Below are 17827 nucleotides of genomic sequence, written 5' to 3' on the forward strand. Positions count from 1 at the left end.
GTCTTGTGATATTATAGCTAAAAAAAATAAAAATAAATAAAAACTATGTACAGTACATATGAAGTGTACATTGTTGTCAGTTGACAAGCATTATTAGCCTACCTCAAGGAAATATAAAGTTCTCAATTGCATTATTTAAATGTGCAACAAATAAATGTACAGACTAGTCTAGACTAGAGAATACTCAACTCAACCTCTGAGAACAGTTAAACATATTTCCGGATGGTTTTACCATAATCCACATATTACCATGTTACCATGAATAAAACTATTATTATTTCTTTTTTTTTAAATGAATAAGAACTTATTATGTGCATACATTTCTGTCATGCATTTTGACAAAAATAAAAAATAAAAAAACAACAACAACAGCAAGCTGGTTAGATATGTTTTGATGTATGGCAGCTGGTTTGAGCTGGTTAAACCGGTCATGAGCTGGTTTGAACAGTTTAAGATGGTCAAGAAATATTAAACTAGCTCTTTTAAATTAAATACAAATGAGTTAGTCATTGCCTTGGTATTGGAAGAGTTACACACAACATGCGATGAAAATCGTGATTGCGTTATGGAGGAAGAGCAAATATTTATTGTGTTCAAATTGCTCACATAGCACGATTAGCAAGCTATGGAGAAACTAGCTGCCAAACTACAGAGAAGGGACCAAACCTGATCGGCGCCATCACTACACACATTTAGCAGCATGGTTCGGCATGGTTGGCTAATCCCAGGCCGAGAACAGGTTGTCATCATGCCGTGCCATTCCAGGCTGGAGTGGAAATTCAACTGGAACCGTAATTACCAATCACTGTCTGCATTTCCAAACAAACCCAACATGTTGGTGACCCCTTGAACATGGTAAAAAGATTTACAGATGTACCGTTTACCATTTTGACGGGAAAACGCGATTTTCAATGTCAACTTTAGTTTATTTTTTGCTCATTTAAGTAAACGTTCACATTAGCATGCACATCCTGCACTGTAATCAAAGGAATCAGCTGGAAATAGCAACCTCTCCTAGTTTGTTTTATTAATAACATTATAATCTGAATACAATCTTTCTATTAATCACTTATCAAATGAATTATCTGAGTGGTCTGTGGTATTTAAAGACACTGTAGGCAGCCAGTTGCCCATCCCAGATCTAAAGAGTCAATTGTTGCAATGTTTGCAGATTTCCAAGCCTATCATATTCATTCAACATGACAATTTAGTGTTTAAAACTACAAATATTCCAACAGTACGTCTACTACGCTAGTACAACAACAACAACAACAACAAAATACATCGAAGGGATGCTCGAATTAGGATTTCTCCCATTGAACAAGACATCTCCAATCCTTCAGTGTTCATTTCTATGAACCTCAGAAGCAGGATTCAAATCACAGGCAAAGAAATCAATGATCCACACAGCAGAGTAACACAGTCTTTGCATTGAAAGTCATCCCAGCAGGCTCTCTATAGTGATTTTCCATGGTAAATAAATACTCATTGGTGTCCAGTGAATCATCTGAAGCGCTTTCAACAGACAAATGTTTGCATTTCTGTTTCTATGAAGCTTTGACCATGAATAATGCATCGCGACCAGATCATTTTGTTTGATTCTTGTCAGTCATATTCTCTAGCTTGTTGAATGTATTTTGAAGTGGTGTTTTTATTTTATTTATTTTTTTACTTGTGATAATGTTTATTACTTTTTTCTACATATGTTTGCCAGTCAGTGACAAATGAAATTAGATGCAGTAAAATTGATAAGTAGTTGCAAATGTTTTTATCAGATAATTGAAAAAGAAAAGTAATGCGGTTAATGCATGCTATGAAAACACACACACACACGCACGCACGCACACACACACACACGCATGCACGCACACACACACACACACACACACACACACACACACACACACACACACAAACACACACGCATATGCATATATATATGCACATGTATATATATACACACACAAACACACACGCATATATATATATATATATATATATATATATATATATATATATATATATATATATATATATATATATATATATATATATATATATATATATATATATATATATATGCATGATGATACTCTTATTCATTTTAGCAAAGTGGTTTTAATTAAGTGACAATTTAAACTGGAGGACAAATAGTTCCTCTTGTGAGTTACGAAAAATATATTAATTTCGTGGCAGAGTAATAGGCAGGAGTAACCTCTTCTTCCGCTGGATTTCAGTCTAATGGCAAACAAATGCGATCCTCTCAATAAGAGGTGTAGAGTAATGATCAGGTCATTAAAGAGCCATTATGGTTCATCTGCAATTTTGCATATGCTTAATAGTTTTCTTCCTGTTTGTGATAAGATTCAAAGCAGAACAAGACAGCTATTTAAAGCATGTAGAAAACTGCCACTGAGTGCAGAGATACTGAAAAGAAATAAACAACCATATGCATAAATAAACTTTTTGAACTTTTGTATCCAGCCGAGGAGCAGCTTGCTGTTTGTTTATATTATTATGTATTTTGATTCAACCGTTCCTCCTGACGAGTTGAACTTCTACAGTAGAAGTGTAAATTTTGTACTTTTCATTGCAGAGTAATGTACTGTAAAAACAACAGAAGCTGCGCTGATATGTCTGCTCGGAGAGACAGTTCAAACCCGCACCTGTCACAAAGGAAGTGTTTGTGTACTTTTGTTGCATTTTGAGGCTGTATACAACTAGATTCCATTTTGCATTATCAAAGTGATGACAAAGTAGTGTGCTTCTGTCGAAAATGAAGAATAGCGATGGATGGATGGATGGATGATCTTAAGATCATGGACGTATTGTGATAATTACCTATAAATGTTTTGTCATGAATTGTTAAATTCATTTTGGGTCACTTGGAAGCATCATCTGAATCGACATATAATGGCATTTGATGTTATTATGTCTTATGATACGACAAGCTGTGATAGATCAGTGTAAAAATAATTACGTGGGCAATGACAATAACTAGTTTTGGTTGAAGATAATAATCAGTAATTAGGAGATTATTGAGGCAAAAGTTGTAGTTAATAGCAGTCATGTGTTCCTCCATAGTAAAGTGTTCCCAAGGCTCCTTAATAATTTGACTGTGGGTAAAAGAAAGCATTGAGCACATCTACAGATGAAGTACTTCTATTATCGTTAGTTTGGCTTCACACAGGCTAAATAGATAGAATAAATGTTCCATGATGTTGAAAATGACATGGAACAAGAGAAAGGTCAGAATGACATTAACCTTGTTGTTCAGTCTAAGACAGATGTAAAGCCATGCATAATGTATTTTATTCTCTTGATTTCACAGTTCCGCAACTGCTCTCATTTCACTTGCAAAGGCAATGTGAAATGAAATTATTCAGGGTGTTTGCTAAGGCTAAATAATATCTCTCATGCTTTGGGTTAGTGGTTTTAACAAACCTCAACCACGTAGAAACATGCTAAAAGAAATATAGATTTTCAAAAGAGGTACATTCATAATACAATGAATGGGAGGAAGTGCAATGCGCAATGGGGCAGGATAAGGTTCTGCTTTAGAAACGTGCATTGACAAAGGTAACCCCATATACAGCCTCCCTGTGTTTTACCAATCCATCTTACCTGTCAAATAGGTAATCTTGTCTCGCCTCAGTCGGAATCCTAGTCGACATTTTACATCGGAGTGCCGGCTGATAAATGCTGCGCTTTAACTTTGAAACTTTTGATTACAACCCTCTCAAAGACCTGCATTATGAGCAGAAGCCAAGATGGAATATGCACTCTCACACTGGCTGTAATATCCAGGAGTGATGTGTTTGTTATGCCTCAGTACCTCTTTATATGATTTATGACTGGCTGATAAATGAAACATATATGTGAGCTCTCATTTTATTGCGGTAAAGTTAGGTCTAGAGACATTTGGCCGGAGGGTTATGGCGTGCTTTTTGGGAAGGCTTTTACATACACAAAGACTGTGGTTTATCCCAGGTTTTCTGGGAAATACCATCGTGGAGGGCAAAGAGAGTGAGATGTATGTACTAGGTAGATCAAGTTATTTTTTTTCTGGAAATCAGCATATTTGTCTACATTCTGGAACCAGCCAACTTTCTCCTAAAGTCGCATATCTAAACGTAAATAAGACCAAAACAGTTAAAACATTGTTTTATTTAAAGGGGGAGTGAAATGCTGTTTCATGCATACTGAGCTTTTTACACTGTTAAAGACTTGGATTCCCATCCTAAACATAGACAAAGTTTCAAAAACTAATGTTGATGGAGTATTTCTGTGTTAAAAATACTTCTTCTGGTTTCTCACAAGTTTCGGAGAGTTTTTTTCGAGTATGGGTCGACTTGACATTAATAGAGCGGAAGGTTCTTGTATGGGCCGTATGGGCTCTTCTCCCGGAAGGGTGCGCGCGCGCGTCACTAGAGCGAGAGAGGAAATGCACGCCCATAAACACACTCTTTCAGGTTCAGATCCAGTCGTCGTTATAGTCCACGCCGCGCTCCACTTTATTCCTATGAGTGACGTCGAGCGACTTCAACGCTTCAACACAGCATTCCGAATGATTCTGGATCATATATCTATTAGCTGAGATCGATAGCGATAGGCTTCTCCACGCTTGAGGACGTCACTGCTTTGCGCGCATGTCATTCTTTAGCTCCGCCCACACGATACGCCTCCAGGCACTCAGGTTTTTCCGGAAAGACTCGGTACAGCTCATATTTCTTTTATAAATATAATAAAACTAAAGGCTTTTCAGAGATATGAAGGATGCAATAATACTCTATAGGTACTCAAGATTGACATGAGATTGGTTGAAACTGAGTGTTTCACCCCCCCCCCCCCCCCCCTTTAAAAATATTATCTGTGGTTAATAAGGTGGAAAATAAACATTTTCAATACAAGTGAATCTAAACATCTGACCTACACTTGGAAATCCTAATACACTTAACAATTATTCACAAAGCAATAGCAACACATGGACTTAAACGAAGACTGGGTGACACCTTAGATTACGAAACACTATTCACTATTAACTGGCTGTTTATTAGCTTTCATGTCACTATAGCACAATGCTTGCGATATTCACCTCAAGTAAAAAAAAATATATATATATATATTCATATATATATATATATATATATATATATATATATATATATATATATATATATATATATATATATATATATATATATATATATATATATATATTTGAGTGGGATATTCGCATGATGACTTGTCACGCAAGCCAATCAGCAAAGATGTTCAGTTGTATTAGAAAATGGAGGAGTGCATTATTGTAACCATCTGTGGGCACCCCAAAATGTAGGACACAACTTCTTTTTCATACAGAGACAGGACAAAAAAGACTTGACTTGGAGAAAGGAAAGCAACGACTACCTAGGTGTTGAAAATATGCATCTGTTGATGTGCCTGAAGACACTTCTCAACGCGCAATGTTTTTACTCATTTAAGTGAATAACAAGATCCATTATCTCTAAACATAACCACCATAATAACTGCCTTACTTTCTACCAATGAGCAGTAATTAGGACTTTATTAAGGGGAAACTCCTTTTAAATATATGTGTCCCCAGCTTTATTTATCTTATTCCAATCTATTTATCCTGCAGTTGAGAATCAGTTGACTTTGTTGGTCAAATGTGCTAACATGTATTTTGTTCCCTTCAAATTTCTTCTTTAACTCATGGCGAGTCAAACTTTAGCGCCAATCAACATTTTGCACAGTGTCGTTCCGCCTACAGGTCTTCATGCAATATCTGTATACGAATTGCATTAATTTGCGTAGGTAGACACTGGCATTATAGACTTTTTTATGGACATAATAAATTACATAAGCAATATCTAAGTTCATCATCATCAAAATGTTAATCTTAATGTAACCCAAAACATAGGCTCAAACATGCTAACCTTACCGTATATCACCTTTCACTGTACTGTGCCTCATTTACTGTACTTTTAAAGATGTATATTAATAGCTGATCAATATTACCATTATTATAATTATTTTTATTTTTATTATTATTAAAATCATTGTTACCACTACTATTATTATCACTATTAATGACTTTATCAATATCTACCATTATTAATATTATTATTACTATTACTACTATTGTTTTTATTTGTCCTCTTCCTGACCCTTTAACCTTCCCCTCATTCCGGATGAAATGAGTATATTTGTATATATGTTTGTCATTACTACTACTGATAATACTATTAATGCTATTTGTCATTTCTAATTAATTGGATTTATCATTATTATTGTTATTATTATTATTAATATTGCTATTACTATTGCTGTTGTCACCTTCTTCATACCCCATTTTATTTCCTTATTTATACACATATATTTTTTGGTTATGTCTGTTGTACTTTCCTACATGATTCTTTATTCATACATTAACACTCCCACACCAGTTACACACACACACACACACACACACACACACACACACACACACACACACACACACACACACACACACACACACACACACACACACACACACACACACACACATACATACACACATACATACACACGCACACATCATACTGGCATGTTATGTTTTGTTGGCCCTTGTATTTGTATTTTGCATCTTACTTCTCTTTTGTAAATATTGTACTTGTCTGTTTGCATAATAAAAAATAATAAAAAAAAAAAAAAAAAAAAAAAAAAAAAAAAAAGATGTATATGCAGTGTTTTTCATATATATACATGCATATTAAAGATATGTTCGGAGTGCATAAATGCAGTTCACATGACATTAAAAAAGAGATGAAATATGCATGCCAAACAAATTTCAAGATCCATTGAAAACATTTCCTCTAAATATTCTCATATGTAGTGAGAACAAAATACAAAAGTGCACTAAAATAATGTCCAAAAAGAAAGTGCTTTCCACATATATTAAAATTAAAATATGTTGTATTTATTTGTTTCTGCCTTACCGCGAAGCTGTGCAGTTATTGAAAAATTAATATCTTAGAATGTCTTAGCAGTCAGAATCAAGCATTTAACAGCACCATGATATATTGATTTCATGTTAGATAATGTCTCATTTAATAGTTCACAAGACCAAAAAATCTATTTTATTAAATAGTAAATACAAATAAATTAATAAAAAGTAATGAGACACATAATCATGGAAAGTGTGCACTGCTGATACCATGAAGCCGTAAGGTTTGCACAAGAGTGACTATAGTGCATTTTGGCTGAATCTGCATCCTGAGTGCACTATGCTGAGTGGGACTTTCTAAGATTACGTTAATGGTATTTCAGTTCTGGAGATTTGTCCTTCACAACAGGAAACGTCCTATAACTGTAGCTGTTTAATGCGATTAGCTACAGCCTGTGACTTAAATAATTTAATGCATCTTAGTGGTTAATTTCAATGCCACACTAAAGATGTCGTAGATGTCACACTTGCTTACTGTCCTCATTGGAATGGTAAGGGAGGTGGACATTACGAATTAGCATACAACAGAGGACAGAGGACGAGATTCCTTAGGACATGCGATCTTTAGCATGCTAGAGTTAATTCTATTTACACTCAAAGTGCTCATTGGCTCTTGAGGTGTAATTGGAGCTGATCCCTTATAAATCTACGGCCGGCAGTTAAAGAGGGTGATGTGTCTTAGAAAACAAGTAGCACTGGTCTTCAGCGTGTATTTGGATATTTTAGTGTGAGATATCCACACTAATGATGCTTGAATGGGATTGCATTAGACAAAGAAAACACCAAAACAAATTTGAATGGGAGTCATTTTTGCATGTTCAATCAGATGCTCTGGCAGAGATTTTTACAACAGGTTCAACACATGAATATGTCCCACTAACATTTCACAACCACAAAGTAGCACAATATTTTATTTTATTTTATTGATTTATTATTATTATTATTATTATTATTATTATTATTATTATTATTATTATTATTATTATTATTATGCATTCATATTGCTCGTTATATTTATTTTATAATGCATATCAAACTGTTTTTTTTTTTTTTTTATGTTTTCCCTCCAAAATTATTTCCTTAAAAAAAAAAAAAAAAAAGACTCAACAAATATTTTCTTAAAAATAAATTACACTTGTTGCAATGATGTCTCATGACCATTTCGGACCTCACTCTTACTAGTTCGTACTTTTTGTCTAAACTACAGTGGCGGGTATTTTTTTGTGATATTCCTTTCTAATATTTCGTTAAATAAATGCAATGACGTTCGAGGTTTGACTTCATCTGTCATACTTTTGGGGGTCACATTATATTTATCTGACACTGTACATTGTATATCAGCCTCCAGGTGACAAATCAGTAACCCAAGGTTGAAGGTTGCCTGTAATTTAGCTTATCTGTCTCCCAATGAAAGATCAGGGATTAGAAGTAAAATCTTGCTCAATGCAAGCTTAGAAGCTTTGCTGATCTCTGCCTTAAGGGTGATGTGGTTGATTGAGCATGGGTTGACGTCTTTCTCTCTCAAATAGCATTTGTGTAAATGTGTAAAGTTTACATTGTCAGTCTTATGTATTACTAGACCTTTCTTTTGCGAAAAGTAAATTAGCTGCGATTTTAATTGGCATATACTCTGTGTCTATTATGCAAAATGGAACTGAGCTATAGGATATAACAAGTTAAATGTGTCGTGCACTGCATACAGATGGCAAAAGCTTATTTTACCGAATTACACTGCCCTCTATGGGTCTCTCTCTCTCTCTCTCTCTCTCTCTCTCTCTCTCTCTCTCTCTCTCTCTCTCCCCCTTTTCTCCCTCTTCTTTCTCTCTCCGATTGTCTTACCATCGCCATCACCCTTCAATTATTTTGTTGCGTAAAATAAGCTAGAGAGAGGGCAGCGTGCGAGCAAGAAGCTCTTATTTTAAGTCCTCTCATAAATATTCTACCCTGCCCCAAATTTACAATTGATCTGACGACAGTACAGCAACAGTGAGCCAATGGAAATCCAAGTTCCACTAGTTGAAACACTAGTTAAGATGGCAACACATCTCCAAAGACGGATTTATGGGAACATCTTGCCAAAACAAAAATAAAACAAAAAAATATGAGAACAGACAACACAGCCTTGGAGGAAGCAGAGATCATCGAAGAAATCACATGTACATCCGGCAATGTAGAACGCGATACCAGCCGTACCACTCACAGGCGTCTCGGGGATGCGTTCTTTGCGCGTTCGTTTCTGAGAAAAAAGGATAGACTGCTTTGCTTGTGGATACATTCCGTTTAAAATGGACACTGCCCTGCTTGGATTTTGCCAGGGAATGGCAATTCACATCGAGAGAAATTCCTAAACTTGCGTTTTTCCTCTATTCAGCCTGCTGACCGTAACGTTTCCAGGGAGAGTTTGTGATACCCAGGCTGATCACGAACCACTTCACGGATTATTTTACTGTCGGGCTAAAGAGGGACCAGTGTCTTCAAGGTTATGGATTGGCCGTGCTCATTATGTTTTCGAATTTGCCACGTTTAACCAGGTAAGAAATATGGATTGTCTTCCAAAGCAAAGCAAGCAATCTCACACGAAGCCCCGTTTCCTGCGGCTGGGGCTGTCCGTGGTGCTGAAACGAAGCTTTCTCGCTGGCATAGAAAACTGCCTCTTGAACACTTGTGCTGTCTTTTGAAATATTCAGTTATGTATGCGTCAAACAACTTCATACGTGTTTCGCAAGCTTCAGGCGTTAGATTTAAGACCCTCGATTATGAAGCATTACGCGTTGCTTTGGAAAGACCGGCTTGGGCGCGCGATGAATGAGCTGTTTTGGGATGAATCGGCTCAGTTATATGGTTGTTTTCTTAATTATCGTTTCTTCGTATTTTATTCAAATTCTAGATAACTAACGTGGCTAATACAGACTTCTGGGTTGTTATATAGCGTTATATAGACTTATGTGCTTTATCTGTGAATGTGTTTGTGTGTGTGTGTGTGTGTGCGTGTGTGGTTGTGCGTCCAAGTGTGTTTATGTGGGAGAGAGGGGGAGAAAGAAAGATTGTGTGTGTGTGTGAGAGAGAGAGAGAGAGAGAGAGAGAGAGAGAGAGAGAGAGAGAGAGAGAGAGAGAGAGAGAGAGAGAGAGAGAGAGAGAGAGAGAGAGGTTGATTAGCATGAACACAAATGCTTCTACACAATAAAATGGTTTAATATAGTATTGTTTGCTTCCCATCAAGATGGAATCGGGCTATAATCGATGACGTCGCGTTTTGATTTTAATCAACTCGCGTCTTTGTCGCCTGAGGGATGAGCTATGACTGTCACATACAGCATCAAAGGGAGAAATTCAACATAGGCACCTTTGTGAAGCGTAAATGTGTCGTGCACTCCGAGGTTTAACTTCGGTAGTCGTTGAGAGTTGATAAAAACTGATGCCGTCGGATATGTGGGGTGAGTAGGCTACAGGGATGTATATTTTGCAAAGGGGTATGAAAATTGACTCTTTGAAATTGTGTTTTTTAGAAATGTATTTTTATTTTAAAAATAAAAAAGACTTGCGTGATGTTTTAAAACGCTTTGCAGGGTGACATTCATATCTAGATTTGCTCATCTGTCTCGTTCAACGGCAGATTTTCAAATTGGAAACCATGGAAATGTCGATTTGCTCAGTGCACGAGCAACTGGCTTCACGTTTTGCCTCTTACAGTTGAGATGCCGCCGGATAATATGTTGGAAATGCATTCCCAAATTGCGCATTGGAGAGTATTTGTGCCAGTCGACGTTACTTTAAATTTCAAAGGAGCGTTCTCTCTTTTTCCCCTCTTCGTTCTCCCCTCTATGTCTTCATGAATGTGTCTGAGTGTCGTGAGGAAAATAATGTGGTTGTATTTGAAATATCATGAGCATTACATAATTTACATGATGTATTGTTTGGAATAAATCAATGCATTTGACAGATTTCGTTGATAGATTGTGGCATGAGACTATTCTGATATTATTAAACACAGAAAATTAAAATTATACTGAATGCATGTATTACATATTGCATTGCAAAGTTTAGTTTAAGGAACAGTGCACATTGGTTATTCATATCAGCATATGATTTTACATTAAGTAGGAGCAGTTTGCTTTACATACATTGGAAGGATCCTGTGATTTGTTTTTGAGATATCTCTGTAACATCCTGTGACTGTCCACCATTTAATGTAGTTTGCAGATATAGATATCGCATTCTCATGTAACAGACATTCATCACATCTTTTCCTTTTCTAGATGACACCCCGAACTACAACGGCACTACTGTGAGCTGGGCCATTCCTGCACAAGAAAATGCATATCTGGATACTGAAAATAATATTGCTGGTTGCCACATCTCTGAGTCTGGTTGAGATGTATGACAATTATGGGGAGATCTGTAGGAATCTGTGCACTTGCGAGGAGAAGGAAGGCATTCTGACGGTCAGTTGTGAGAACAGGGGCATTGTGCGACTGTCGGAAATAAGCCCGGTGCAATTTTCTATGTATCATCTTTTACTGACAGGTAATTTGCTGAAAAGATTGTCTGTCAATGACTTCATCAACTATACTGGAGTTACCATTTTGCATTTAGGTAATAATGACATATCTGAGGTAGAGACCGGGGCGTTCAACGGACTCCAGGGATTAAAGAGATTACATTTGAACAATAACAAAATAGACATGCTTAGGGACGACACTTTCGCCGGACTCGAGAGCCTAGAATACCTCCAGATAGACTATAATTTTATTAGCACTATTGAACCTAATGCTCTGAGCAGGCTTCATCAACTGACTGTGCTGATTCTCAATGACAACTTGTTGTCATCTCTGCCCACAAACATTTTCCGAAATGTGCCCTTGACGCACCTGGATCTTAGGGGAAATCGCTTAAAAATGTTCCCTTACATCGGCCTTTTGGAGCATATGGACAAAGTAGTGGAATTACAGCTTGAGGAAAATCCGTGGAATTGCTCTTGCGAGCTCATTGCGCTTAAGGCTTGGCTGGAGAGCATCGCCTACACTGCTCTGGTGGGGGAGGTGGTTTGTGAGACTCCTTTCAGGCTCCATGGCAGGGATCTGGACGAGGTCTCAAAGCAAGAACTGTGTCCCAGAAGGGCCATATCAGAGTACGAGATGCGCCCTCCTCCCCCGCTTAGCACCAGCAGCTATTTCCAGACCACGCCGGCAGCTGTGACGGCATCAGCCACGTCTTCGGCCGTCCTGCGATCCTCGTCTAGGCCGACCAAGGGCACACGGCAATCCAGCAAAACCAAGTCCAAGCCCACTTCTCGAATCCCAGGCAACCCCTACAACTATGGACCCATCATTGCGTTTCAGACCAAATCTCCCGTGCCTTTGGACTGCCCCACCACTTGTACATGCAATCTGCAAATCTCCGACCTGGGGCTAAATGTCAACTGCCAGGAAAGGAAGATTGAAAACATATCAGACCTTAAGCCCAAGCCATACAATCCTAAAAAGATGTATCTGACGGGGAACTACATCCCTGTTGTACGTAGATCTGACTTCGTGGAGGCTGAGGGACTGGATTTATTGCACCTGGGAAACAATCGGATAGCACTCATACACGACAGAGCCTTTGGGGATTTAATTAACCTACGTAGGCTGTACTTGAATGGCAATTTGATTGACAGACTCACTGCAGATATGTTCTTTGGGCTAAAGAGTCTGCAGTACCTGTATTTAGAATATAATAAGATTCGAGAGATTGTAGGTGGCACCTTCCGCTTTGTGCCCAACCTTCAGCTACTTTTCCTAAATAACAATCTTTTAAAAACGTTGCCAGGAGGCATCTTCTCTAGTCTGTCTCTCTCCCGCCTCAACCTTCGCAGCAACCAATTCCAAAACCTGCCTGTGAGTGGAGTTCTAGACCAGCTGAAAGCATTGGTTCAGATTGACCTGTTCGAGAACCCCTGGGATTGCACCTGCGATGCGGTTGGCATGAAGATCTGGTTGGAGCAGCTAAACACTGGAACGGTGGTGAACGACGTCAAATGTGTGACACCCAAGCGGCTTGCGGGGCAGGATGTGCGGGTTATTCCTTCTGAGCAGTTATGTCCAGATTACTCTGACGTCATCGTGTCCACTGTGGTTCCTTCCGAGGAGCCTTCAGCAGACAGGATCACCACCACCGAGACGCCGCAGAAGTTTAACACCACTTCCAGTAATGTTCCTTTGTCTGTTCTGATTCTCAGCCTCCTGCTCGTTTTCATAATGTCCGTGTTCGTGGCAGCCGGCCTGTTTGTGGTGGTGATGAAGAGGCGTAAAAAGTCTCAGAGCGACCGTACCAGCACAAACAACTCAGACGTGAGCTCCTTCAACCTGCAGTACAATCTCTATAGCAATCGCTCTGTCCCCAAGGTCAAGGCCCCAGTGGGTCACGTCTATGAGTACATCCCCCATCCTTTAGGGCACATGTGCAAAAACCCAATCTACAGGTCCCGGGAAGGGAACGCCGTGGAGGATTACCCTGATCTGCACGAGCTCAAGGTCACCTACAGGAGTAATGCCGACGAGGACCAGGAGGTCACCTTGAGGAGCCCCAATTACACAGTGAGCACCATCGAGCCTCGAGAGCAGCCATCTCCTGTTCAGGATGCAGAACACTTCTTCAGAGGGATTCTGGAGCCCGATAAATCTCCATCGACTGCTGGCAGCAGGTTTGAATATAAGTACACTGGCCCCGTCCCGTACACATACCAACCAAACTTCGACGTGAGGCGCCAGTTTTTACATCCTGAAGGAATACGAGAGACTATGCTTTATGGTACAGCGCCAAGTACTGTCTTTGTGGAGCCCAATAGAAATGACTACTTGGAACTAAAGGCAAAACTTCAAATAGAGCCGGACTACCTCGAAGTTCTAGAGAAACAGACAACACAGAGCCAGTTTTAAATCTTGGTCTATCTATAAATGCAGTAGAAGCATTTTCCCCTTATACTGACTCAAACTGGAGGGTGCCTTGGCACAATATACACCAACTTAAAGAGAAAAAAAAAATCCAAAACCTTCAGTGGGGTGTGCCGAACTATGTTACTTTAATTTCAGAACCACATGGCATTACAGAAATAACTAAGAATGAAAATAAATAATAGAGCTCGCTGAACTTGGATGAAAGCACGAGTTGTGATATAAAACTGGAGATGCAAAATCTATTTTTTTAAGCAGATGATTGAATACGCATAAATCTAAGTGTACAGGTTAATCTCACACAAATACATTTTCAGGAATATAATCATACGACTATTGTGAATTTAAGAGGGTCGGGGAGGGGTTTCACATGCAAGATCATAAGAGAGACAAAAAAACTAAACAAAAAGCCAAAAAAAAAAAAAAAAACACTTTCCGACAGAAACACTATACAGCAGCGCATCCAATCGAGCAGGACAATTTCTCTGCTTTAGTCTGTAAGTAAGTACTGTATTTATTGGTATACTCTTTGCCATGTATTTTCAACATTTTTTCAATGATCATCAATATTATGTGTGTCATGTTCCATGATTCTCTGTACGAACATTTTGTTTGTAGTTTCCGATCACTTACTGTAGCTTGCATTGTACAAGTGGCTTTTTTTGAGCAGTGGCACACCCCAATGTCGAAGAGAGACTTTGCATCATTTAACGATTTCAAAGGAAAAGTGTCTTTGTATGCTGTCTGCACTTTTTTGGAAGATGGAAGGCCCCAGGGTCTTCCCAGCTAACATTAGAAGAAATATTATATATTAAAAATGAATATGTGTATTCATTCTTAATATGTATTTTTAATATGTTATATCAAAATTCATAAATAATAATTGAAGTAATAATTATGTTGTGTAATACTGATATTTTAATGTACCACCTATTTTTATACAAGCATTCGCAATTCTCTTTCCCTTATCGTTTTCATTGTTTTGATTGCTTTGCACTTATTGCACTATATTGACCAAAATATGTTTATGTCATCAATAAATATGATGTCCGGTTCTTATAGATCTTTGTTGGCTTTTGCCAGGTAACCAACGAATGCAAGCCCTTTGTAAGTTGACAGGAGTTCATTCAGTAGCTCAGATCAATACAACAAGCTGATACTCAGTGAACCTATGTGTTGGTTCTGCTCACAAACCCCGTATTCTTCGAGCAAGAGAGAAGCGCACACAATGCGCTACACAATAGGGTAAGCTTCTCATTGGGTGTGAGAAAGAACAAGCAATCCATAAGAGCTATTCTGCCTTATGCTTATAATAGAGTCAAACTATTATTACGACCGGGTCAAATTACAGCGTTCTCGCATGGCTGAAGTGGTATGTATACATGCAAGCAGGAGACTTCAAGATGAGGGTTTGGATTGAACGATCTCAAAGTCGTTTTGGAGATTGCTACTTGTTTAGGAGCCCTTGCATCTATGGATTAATCCGATGCTGCTTTGATCTTTAAAGGTGCTTTAAAAGAACTTCCCCGTTTGCCCTCTATACCAGCACAGACTAAAATATAGGTACAGCTGTGTCTGCCGGTGGATTTTAAAATGCTGTGTCAAGTGTTGAGAGGAAGCTAGGAGGGAAGCTGACCTGGCCCTCTACTCAATGATAAAGAGGTCTGCTTTGTACCCAGTGCCTCGGTAGGCTCAAGGGTCCTATTCCACTTTGAGCATGATGTGGATCTTTTTATAGCTGCGGAAAAATGAAGACTGCATCTAAGGATGGGGGGCTTGAATAATTTGGGTAACCTGACAACTTGTCTTTATAAACTAAAGAGGGTGAGTCACAGCATTGTAAAGCCACAAAGGGGCTATTATGAGAGGAAAGACCTTGACATACTGTTACACACCGATGTGCTGCTGAGGGATGTTAATGTAATTAATAATGGGCAAGGGCTGATTGTCAGGTGACTGTGCTTTTTTCATGCTTAAGTGTTTTGGATTTTATGACAATTGTAATCAAGAAAATATGGATTAGCAGGCATAAATAAAATGCTGTGCATTGAATCGGAACATCTTAAGAAAAGAAACAATCTTCGAGATTCTCCTGGGTTCCAAAAAAATATATATATTTCAAGGATATCTGCATCAGAAGGTCAAATGCCAGGGGTGTCGTTCTTCTAAGGTCCTGACGCAGCTGTCGCCGTGGCATGGTTAGGATGCATTCCAAAACTGTGCAATATGGTACTGAATGTTTCCAGCCCCATCACCAAAATTATCTCAATTTTAACGCCTGCCCGTTCCTCGTACCATTAGCTGATATTGTTTTTGGCTTCCGAGCTAATGTGCGCTCTGAACCGAAGGATGTTTTGAATGGCGAGGGGCTGCATTACCGGTTTGGCGGCACAAAAGTAAGACAAAAACATCAATTGCGTACTTCCAAATCCACAAACGGCAAATGATGCCTCTTAATCGACATGATGGGCTTTGGGAGGGGCCGTCCGGGGAGGCTACGATGTTTAATTTCCCCGCTGATTATTTCACTTATCTCATTTTAGGGGGGTGTCACTGCAGCAGAGAGGACCTGGGAGGGAGATGGCATGCGATTGACGACATTTGCAATTGAGTTCAAGGAGGTTTGGCTAATTGAGAAGGCAGCGATGATATCTGACAGGCACCAATGAGTCTGTTGATTAGTTTAATCATGGTATTTAATGGAACTCCTTGAGCCGTGGGGAACAATAAAGTGCGTTGATTCTGCAGGTTGGGAGTCATTTTCAGCCTCTGTAACAATGCTGGTTTACCGTCTGGCCCGGAGATGTTCAAAGTCTTGTTTGCTATTTATTGCTAATTTGTTTACACACCTATTCGTATGGCTTTCCTGAATGGTTTGGTTATTTATTTGGGCATTTCATTTTTCATTTATATGCAATTCTTTGGTCTCATATGTGGGTGTTTTGAATTCAATGTTTTGCATTGCATGTCTGTTTGGGGTTATTTCTGCCTTTTGAAATTGTTCATATTTTTCGGTAGCACTTAATTTTACAGTCCGTTTCCCCGTGCACATACCTATTATTGTTATTTCAATAACTGGGTAGTAACTAGCTATTAACCCTGAACCTACCTCTAATCCTAATCTGAACCCACGTAGTTACCTTATTTGTGACCCTCGTCATGTGTATATTTGTGGCAAAAGTATATTTTTTTATTTTATACCAAAAATCATTACGATATTATGTAAAGATCATTTATTTTGTACATTTCCTACCATAAATATAAATATATAAAAATAGGTTATTAGTAAGTGCTAAGCACTTAATTTGGACAACTTTAAAGAAGATTGTCTAAATATTTAGACTTTTTCCACCCTCAAATTCCAAAAGCTGTTTTATTTAGCTTTCAGGTAATGCATAAATCTCAAAACAAAAAAAATACATACAAATACACTTATGACTGGTTTTGTGGTTCAGGGTCACAGTAAGTGTACGTACTGTAAAATAAAGAGCAATCTTCTTTTTTTTTTACTTTTCTTTTATTTAACTCGTTTCCATTTTTTTTCCATCATGCATGAGTTTTTGAAAGACATACGTAATGCAAAATCGGAATATATTGCTTTACTTGCTCAAGCTATGCCAAGAGATAATGGAGATAATTATGCAATTATGCAATTATGCCCGCACGTGTTTATGCGTAAAATCAAGCGTTCAGTAGTATCCAGTCGATCTGGACAGTGGACAAGGCTTAATTTGGACCTCGGTGGGCCCCTAGAAGTAAATAAAAGGGTTTATAAAGCTAAAGCATTCAGACTGCATGCCTCATCCATTCAAACGAATAAAGCGCGCATCTCGTAGCCAAGTTTTCGGATGCTGTGAGAAACACAGTTAGCCGTGCTTATGGGCTGGTAACTGCCAGTGGTTGC

At 38.4% G+C, this 17827-nt stretch overlaps 1 protein-coding gene across 2 annotated transcripts; it reads left to right on the forward strand.

Annotated features, from left to right (window-relative positions):
- Window positions 1–8810: 8810 nt before the first annotated feature.
- On the forward strand, window positions 8811–14984 carry LOC137073583 (SLIT and NTRK-like protein 5). 2 transcript variants are annotated; one of them, XM_067442222.1, is made up of 2 exons: window positions 8811–9522; window positions 11248–14984. In XM_067442222.1, the coding sequence occupies exon 2, from the start codon at window positions 11305–11307 to the stop codon at window positions 13906–13908; it is 2604 nt and encodes an 867-aa protein (XP_067298323.1). In that variant the 5' UTR covers window positions 8811–9522; window positions 11248–11304; the 3' UTR covers window positions 13909–14984. The 2 variants fall into 2 exon arrangements, with proteins under 2 accessions (XP_067298323.1, XP_067298324.1); XM_067442223.1 differs by lacking the exon at window positions 8811–9522 and adding an exon at window positions 10149–10425.
- The last annotated feature ends 2843 nt before the right edge of the window (window positions 14985–17827 follow it).

This window comes from Pseudorasbora parva, chromosome 4 (assembly GCF_024679245.1).
Source record: "Pseudorasbora parva isolate DD20220531a chromosome 4, ASM2467924v1, whole genome shotgun sequence".
NCBI lineage: Eukaryota > Metazoa > Chordata > Actinopteri > Cypriniformes > Gobionidae > Pseudorasbora > Pseudorasbora parva.